The sequence below is a fragment of the Brachyhypopomus gauderio genome, chromosome 11, assembly GCF_052324685.1.
Source record: "Brachyhypopomus gauderio isolate BG-103 chromosome 11, BGAUD_0.2, whole genome shotgun sequence".
Taxonomy (NCBI): Eukaryota; Metazoa; Chordata; class Actinopteri; order Gymnotiformes; family Hypopomidae; genus Brachyhypopomus; species Brachyhypopomus gauderio.
In genome coordinates this window covers 12,878,698-12,886,701 of record NC_135221.1, presented here as the reverse complement: position 1 = coordinate 12,886,701, position 8,004 = coordinate 12,878,698, and the positions used below count along the sequence as shown (strand labels likewise).

At 41.5% G+C, this 8,004-nt stretch overlaps 1 protein-coding gene across 4 annotated transcripts; it reads left to right on the top strand.

Annotated features, from left to right (window-relative positions):
- The first annotated feature begins 1,344 nt into the window (after positions 1-1,344).
- LOC143527100 (cytochrome P450 2F2-like) lies at positions 1,345-7,226 on the top strand. 4 transcript variants are annotated; one of them, XM_077022049.1, is made up of 12 exons: positions 1,345-1,676; positions 2,090-2,147; positions 3,148-3,312; positions 3,963-4,197; positions 4,544-4,706; positions 4,876-5,028; positions 5,164-5,324; positions 5,411-5,584; positions 5,734-5,872; positions 6,050-6,237; positions 6,325-6,466; positions 6,749-7,226. In XM_077022049.1, exons 4-12 carry the CDS (start codon positions 4,039-4,041, stop codon positions 6,952-6,954), a joined length of 1,485 nt encoding a protein of 494 aa, XP_076878164.1. In that variant the 5' UTR covers positions 1,345-1,676; positions 2,090-2,147; positions 3,148-3,312; positions 3,963-4,038; the 3' UTR covers positions 6,955-7,226. The 4 variants fall into 4 exon arrangements, with proteins under 4 accessions (XP_076878164.1, XP_076878165.1, XP_076878166.1 ...); XM_077022050.1 differs by lacking the exon at positions 3,148-3,312; XM_077022051.1 differs by lacking the exons at positions 1,345-1,676; positions 2,090-2,147; positions 3,148-3,312 and having other exon boundaries at positions 4,060-4,197; positions 4,573-4,706.
- Positions 7,227-8,004: the final 778 nt, after the last annotated feature.

Sequence of the window (8,004 nt, the reverse complement as noted above, 5' to 3'; positions counted from 1 at the left end):
CGCTGTGGACAGAGGCGGCCGGTAGGGGGCCGCCTCACCGTGACAGGTACGCTGGACAGAGAGCAGAGAATTCTGGGAGCATCCACTCCTTCCTCCAGATTTGTTGGGCCTTCGGACTATATTAACTTGCTGAAACTGAGAATATCAATCGAGGACAAAGCACAAAAGCTAAAAGTAATAAAGTATGTCAGATTATTAAGTTACTTTATCGATTACATGTTTCTCAGAAACATGGTAACAATATAGAACTCAAAAGTAGAGCTTTTGTAATTACATTGTCTTACTATTGTCAGGAATAACACAACCCTTCCCTCCAGACTATTAGCCACGCACCTTTCTCTCATTTCTCTCTGCCCCTCCTCGACTATTTAAAGGTGGAAGTAATGCTTTCTGATTGCGAAGTATTGCCGACTCATACCGCATACCGAGTGTTCTTTTGATTCCATTGCCTACCTGTGTACCGACCTCTGTTTTCCTCATAGACACCTCCTTCAGCCTCACCCTTTGGTACCTCTCGGACTCTGCTTTCCAGTTGTGACCCTGAACCGGCTTGACTCCCTGCCTCACACTTCAATGTGCAAAGTCGTTGTGTAAAACTCTCGTTGCGCTAATAGTCTGGAGGGAGGGTGTAACAGTTAGGGCTAAGCAGGTGGAACGCACTATTTCTGTTCTTTAATAGTGGTTTAACCATTACAGTTTTTAAAATGTTAGGGAATTCTCTCAATTGCAGAGGCTGATTAACAATTGTTAGAAGTTCATTAACTAATGAGCTCAGAACCTGCTTGAAAAAGCATGTTGGTAAAGGGTCCAGTTCACATGTAGAGGATTTTAGTGATGAAATCACATCAAGTAGTGTTACCATGTCAACTTCTTGGAAATAAGACATATTAAAGTTAGGCTGAGTAACTGATATAAAGGTTGATAGTCTATTAGTGCTTGTTGCTATGTTCTGCCTTATACTAGTAATCTTGTCCCTAAAAAATATAGCAAACTCCTCACATTTTTGGGAGTTTCAGGGAAGACACAGGCGGTGGGGTTTACTAGCTGATCTATAAACTGATGTGTTTGATCAGCATAGATTACATCACTTGTGCATTTCACTGGGATCAAATTTTATTTGTTACAATGTTTTGTACTACTATGTTTTCTTCTGATTAAATTTTTATTTCGATTCTGAGAGCCATGCCACCGGCTATTTAAAAGAACTGGAATGTAACACTGACTAGGAGCATGGGTTCCAGTGTGTCAGACCTGAGAAATCACTGAGTGTGCAGGAGAAGTAGGTGAGTTCCTACAAGACTGCAGACTGTAGTGTTGCAGAACCTCAACAATCTCTCTCAGGCCCGTCGCGATGGGGCAGGCAAACCAGGCAATTGCTTGGGGCCCCAAGCTGGCCTGGGGCCCCCAGACAACAACAGGTTAAGAATTAAATGCAGCGACAAACTGTGTGAGCCCCCCTTTACATTCTCAAAGTCATGAGCAATGACACTGTTCTCAGAATCCCCCTCAAGGGGCCCCTCCCACCAGCTGCTGAAGGCAGGCAGACTGTCCTGGCAGACAGCCAAGTTTTAGACGCCGGCAAATATGAAACTTAACCATGAAGCGAATTTATACATCAGGAAGCCAAAAGAGAAAACAAAAGAAGAAAGAGGAACACAAAAAAACACAAGACAGTGGTAAGTGATGATTTACACTGGATAAATTAGGCCTACCTGTACAAATGGTGTAATTTAGCAGCAGGTAGGCTAAAAACAATATATACGTCCCGGCTAGTGTTGCCACCTGTCCCGGTTTTCACGTGCCTGTCCCGGTTTTCCCGGGCCGTCCCGGTTTGTCCCGGTTTTTCTTCTTTTTAATATTCAGTCCCGGAAAAAATTAGGTTAGTTAAAACCACGATTCAGACTGTTTCTGCACACTTTAAATCTGTTTTTTTCTCGCTGTGTCCATTTTAAACCCCTCCGGTAACATTTTACGTTCGCACCCCCCCCCCCCCCGCTCAACAACTTACGTTCGCCAACCCCCCCCCCCCGGTTGGTGTCTTTGCTTGGGGCCCCCAAATACCTTGAAATGGCACTGATCTCTCTTACAGGAGATGGTGAGCTCCTGTGACGGACATTACTGCAGGCGGTTGGGTGCAAGTACCGCATGTGAGTGATTCTATACATTAGATTATCCACAAGCATTTGATGATCAGAAGCTGATCAGGTTTAAAAAGCTCAGGACGCCTCCAAAAGATGTTGAAATTGTCAATGAAGTTTACCTTCCAATGTGCACAGGCTGTAGTGAGCCAGCTGTTTAGAGCCAGCAGTCTGGTAAAGTGACCACTGTCTCGACATAAAGTTGGCATCGGTCCAGAAATGAACACTTCAGACTGGGAAAACTCCAGAATGTCGAGCAGATGGTTAAAATCCTGTTTCAGAATCTCAGACTGTTGTTTGTAAACATTGCTAGAGCCGACATGTACAATCAGTCTTTCCGTATCTGGATGATCAATCAATATGTGTGGAATAATGGGTATCACTTCACAGCAGGGTTGCCAACTCAGACACGTGTGAGAGTGTGAGACACACGCATTTGACTGTCTTCACACGCTCACATGCCATACATCCAATTTCTCATGCTGAAAAAAATCTAGTTTATTTATCTCTAATCTACATTTATGATTCAATGAGTTACTAGTTTTCCAACCACTGGCGATCGCAATATAATACTTAATTTGTGTCCATTTTACACCCCCCCGCTTACAATTTACACTCGCCATTGCAAGCTGGACTGCAAGCTGGTGGTTGGGATGACTCTTAGCATGCTTGTTAGCATGCTGCTGGCTAGCATGGTTGGCAGCCTGGTGGTTGGTCCGCGTATGGCCAGAGTTATTTGCATGCTGTTGCTTAGCAGCCAGACTGGAGTTGGATCTCTGATGCTGATTGGGGTGTGTTTGATGTCCTTGATGTCCTAGAGAGGGAGGCAGTATGTTGTGGTGAGACTGCTCGATTTCTGCTACTCCATTTGAGGCGAGAGCTTCATATCTGTTATCTAAAAGAATGTTCTGTTCTGGAAATGGCTGCTTGCCACCGCTGCTGTGCTGGTTTCTGCTATGTTCCTTCCCCCGAACAAGAGTCCAGCCCTTATCATTGTTGTTGTTGACAGGATTGGGATTTGAGGCCAAGACAAGCTTAGGCTTTGCCGCCAGTATTTCCCAGCGACAATGCAGAGAGACATCTTTCTTTGCCAGCCACCGGGACATTTTTATCAGCAGTTTGCATGGCAAGAATCGAGTCCAGATATTCTTCATCCTCCCTTATAGAGTGTAAGGTATGGATTCTTTCTGAAGTTCCACAACCCTTTGAGACAGTTTGATAGACTCAGAGCAATTAGATGACGTGGAAACATGAGCCATAATCGAAACAATATCAAAAGCACTGGGCACACAAGGCTCAAATATCCAAATTAAAATTCCAAAATGCAAAATTGACACACAAGAAGTTCTGACAGGTATTTCACAGCTGGGAACAATATCAGCTGCCGATAAAAACAGTGCACAAAAACCACTCACTCACAAGGTTGAGGCGCAAAAAACTCGCACTCGCACATTGTCGGACTGTCGGAATGTCTAAAATGCTAAATGATCCTTCATAGATGAATTTAAAAAAGCTTACCAAGTGAAGTAATGAGTAACGAATCCCTTTAACTTGTAAAAATAACTTTAACTTATAACTTAATAGATATAAGATAGATATAACTCAAATAAATGAAAAAACTGTACAGAACAAGCAGAGCTAGCAGAAAAGTGTCTGAACAGCAAGAAAGCAGGAAGTAGTTCCATCACCTCCTCTTCTGGAGTTATTTACAGATTTCTTTGGAGATACATAGTGTTCTTTTACTCACTGTTTTAGAATCAGTATTGATGTTTAGATGTTTAGAGCTACAAATGAACTTTCTTCTGTCTGACTGTTTGCCAACAGTGTTCAGAGGCCGGTTTATAAGTGGGAGGCGTACTCAAAGATACACAGAGTGGAAAACAGCAGTGGAACAGACATCATGCTGGGATCCTTGGTTCTGGTTGGTATTTGTATCTTCATCTTCATCGTCATCAGGATCCAGAGGCCCAAGAACTTCCCTCCAGGACCCCGACCAGTACCCATATTTGGGAACCTGTTACAGCTAAACCTCTTGAATCCACTGAAAGACCTTGAGAGGGTAGAGTGGCATCTTCTTCATTTCTAAGCTTCACCAACATAAAATGCAAGTTTCTAACTCTTACCTTAAATAGTTTGTGTATAGTTGCTTGTGAATAATTATACCATGAAGCAGAAAATTCCATATAAAACATGACCACATAAATGGACAGTGTATTATATTATCCAAATTCTGAAGCATAACGAGTTAGAATTGAAAAGCTAAATATATTCTTGTGTAAATAGATACTGCTTTTACTGAATCAAGACTAAACTTTTATATTGTGCTTATATAAATGTAAATACTTCTTCTGGTTTTATTTCTTGAATTGCTGCAGACTTGTTCCTTGTTTGTTGTACCTATTTAGTTGGCTGAACATTATGGGAATGTTTACAGCCTGTATATCGGCAGAAATCCAGCAGTGGTTCTTACTGGAATCAAGGCTGTAAAGGAAGCTTTGGTGACCAATGCTGCAAACTTTTCTGGACGCCAACAGAACCTCATGGTCAACAACATAACGAAAAATAATGGTAAAATCCAATCATGATGACACCTGTCCCACTAATCAGATTGAGCTCAAGCTGCTATTCCTTAGTAGAGTACATGGTTTAATCTAGACTTTTCTAATTTTAAATAAGTATTACAATTTTTGCATGTACCAATAGAACCAAAGTTACTCATAAAAGTCCAACATCACAGATTTCGTATTTGCTGACTATGGTTCTGCATGGAGGGAGCATCGACGTTTTGCCCTCATGACCCTGAGGAACTTTGGCCTGGGGAAGCAGTCTATGGAGAAGAGGATTCTGGGGGAGATTGAACACCTTGTTGCACGATTGGAGAAAAGTGCTGGTATTGTAGTGTTGCTTCTAATCACTTTTTAGTCACTGTCTCACAAGTGAAATGACAAAAGATTTCTTACTTGTTGATAACAGCTGTTTAACAATGTTATGAAAGCAAATTTGTCACGAATGTGTATATATGTAGGAGAAGATATGAATCCTAAGACTTTGTTCCATGATGCTGCATCAAACATCATCTACCTGGTTTTATTTGGCAAACGCTTTGAATATCAGCACCAAACCCTTAAAGAGATTGTTCGATGTTTCACTGAATATACAAAGATTCTGCATGGGCCCTGGTCAATGGTGAGTTACTGTATTATCTGAAACAATGTTTGCATTAAGACATTTTAAAATTTAGTTTTGTAATGACTTCTCTTAGTTTCTTTCAGATCTATGATTCACTTCCTGTGGTGAGAGGTCTTCCCCTTCCCTTTAGGAGGGCCTTTCAAAATTACAACACAGTTAAACTAATCGCACTAAACGTGATAAACAAGCATAAGACAACAAGAGTATCAGGAGAGCCAAGAGACTTTGTTGACTGCTACCTAGACGAACTTGATAAAGTAAGTGACTGTGAAGTTTGAGCTGGTCTGACTGAAGGAAACACCCTCAACATGTTACTGCTTACAAACAGCTTGTCTATTTACCACAGAGATACACAATAGATAATTATATGAGTAGTCTTATCAGATGATGTCTTATTTTTTTACAGCAAGAAGATGGTCAATCATCTTTTGATGAGAAGCATCTTTTGGGGATAGTGATAGACCTGCTTGCTGCTGGGACAGACACCACCTCCAATACCCTCCTAACAGCGTTCCTCTACCTCATGGCTCATCCACACATTCAAGGTCTGAACTGTAACATAACTATTGTTCTCCATCAATGTAACATTATTGGAATAATATACTGAATGGTCTTTATTTATGAATTTAACAGAGGCAGTAGTAGTTCCATATGCCTCGTGCATTTCTAGATGGTTTTGAATATATTCAGTTCAGTATAATTTCTCTGACTTGTATTTGTAGAGAGATGCCAGCAGGAGATTGATGAGGTTCTAGAGGGAAAAGCTCAGGCATCTTTTGAGGACAGACACAACATGCCGTACACACAGGCTGTGATTCACGAATCTCAGCGTGTTGCAGACACTGTACCTCTGAGTGTGTTCCACAGCACCTCGAGAGATACTCAACTCAGGGGCTACAGCATCCCAAAGGTGACGATGACAGTTACATAATTACTTTTAGTTATGTTGCTATAGTTATTTGTCTAATAGTTCTTTCTTTCATCATTCATGTTCCAGGGCACTCTTATCATCCCCAATCTCTCCTCAATACTGAGAGAGGAAGACAAGTGGAAGTTTCCTCATGAGTTCAACCCAGCCAACTTCCTCAATGACCAGGGACAGTTTGAGAAACCTGAGGCTTTCATACCCTTTTCAGCAGGTGAGAGTCATGTACAGTTTAAATTCATTCAGGAGGAATAATAAAAGACAATGTTTTTGCTTTAACATCTTATTTTAGATTTTCAATTTTGAGTATGCTTGAGTCTATGTTGAGTGGGCTTAATGTAATGCCCTGATTAACTGACAAGGTTATTCTGTGTGTGTGTGTGTGTGTGTGTGTGTGTGTGTGTGTGTGTGTGTGTGTGTGTGTGTGTGTGTGTGTGTGTGTGTGTGTGTGTGTGTGTGTGTGTGTGTGTGTGTGTGTGTGTGTGTGTGTGTATAGGGCCTCGCGTGTGTCTTGGTGAGGGTCTGGCTCGCATGGAGCTCTTCCTCATCTTGGTCTCCCTGCTGCGCCAGTTCCAGTTTGTCTGGCCTGAAGATGCAGGAGAACCAGACTTCACTCCTGTATATGGAATCACAATGACACCCAAACCATACAAGATGGGGGTCAGACTGAGACAGAAACCTGGAGAAATGCAGAAACAGTGAACTGGTCATCTTTTTTTCACCAGTTTAAATGTAATTCACATAAATTACAACTTCATATTTGCTTTTTCTAGTTTTCTGTGAGCTTCATTCTGTGTTGTATGGTATCATGGAATTTTCAAATCCATTTCTCAGATACATTTTTCTTAGCTGATTAAGCCTCATTTTGTTCTTCTAAAATTACTAAAGTAACACCTTGTCTAACCTCCTGTGTAATAAAGGTGGGGCCCTTGGTCCAAAGACTATGGGTGCTAAATAGTACATATTAAAATCAAGTTTTGTAGAAATGAGATGAGACTTAGTATGCACTAATAAACTGTAGTTGAAACACTACCTTGCGTATTTCTTCCACACACAATAAAGTTTCAGTAAATGCTTTGAGGATATTGCTCTCAAGTAAAATATCAACATAAAAATACAGGGGTTGGACAATGAAACTGAAACACCTGGTTTTAGATCATAATAATATATACACTACTCAAAAAAATAAAGGGAACACTAAAATAACACATCCTAGATCTGAATGAATGAAATATTCTCATTGAATACTTTGTTCTGTACAAAGTTGAATGTGCTGACAACAAAATCACACAAAAATCATCAATGGAAATCAAATTTATTAACCAATGGAGGCCTGGATTTGGAGCCACACACAAAATTAAAGTGGAAAAACACACTACAGGCTGATCCAACTTTGATGTAATGTCCTTAAAACAAGTCAAAATGAGGCTCAGTATTGTGTGTGGCCTCCACGTGCCTGTATGACCTCCCTACAATGCCTGGGCATGCTCCTGATGAGGTGGCGGATAGTCTCCTGAGGGATCTCCTCCCAGACCTGGACTAAAGCATCCGCCAACTCCTGGACAGTTTATGGTGAAACGTGATGTTGGTGGATGGAGCGAGACATGATGTCCCAGATGTGCTCAATCGGATTCAGGTCTGGGGAAGGGGTGGGCCAGTCCATAGCTTCAATGCCTTCATCTTGCAGGAACTGCTGACACACTCCAGCCACATGAGGTCTAGCATTGTCCTGCATTAGGAGGAACCCAGGGC

What these genes read in the sequence shown, in the direction of transcription:
- LOC143527100 (XM_077022050.1), top strand. Translation starts at nt 4,039, where the DNA reads ATGCTGGGATCCTTGGTTCTGGTTGGTATTTGTATCTTCATCTTCATC. An exon ending in ACGATTGGAGAAAAGTGCTG is followed by an intron (nt 5,029 to 5,163) that starts GTATTGTAGTGT and finishes GTATATATGTAG; the next exon opens with GAGAAGATATGAATCCTAAG. An exon ending in TTTCATACCCTTTTCAGCAG is followed by an intron (nt 6,467 to 6,748) that starts GTGAGAGTCATG and finishes GTGTGTGTATAG; the next exon opens with GGCCTCGCGTGTGTCTTGGT.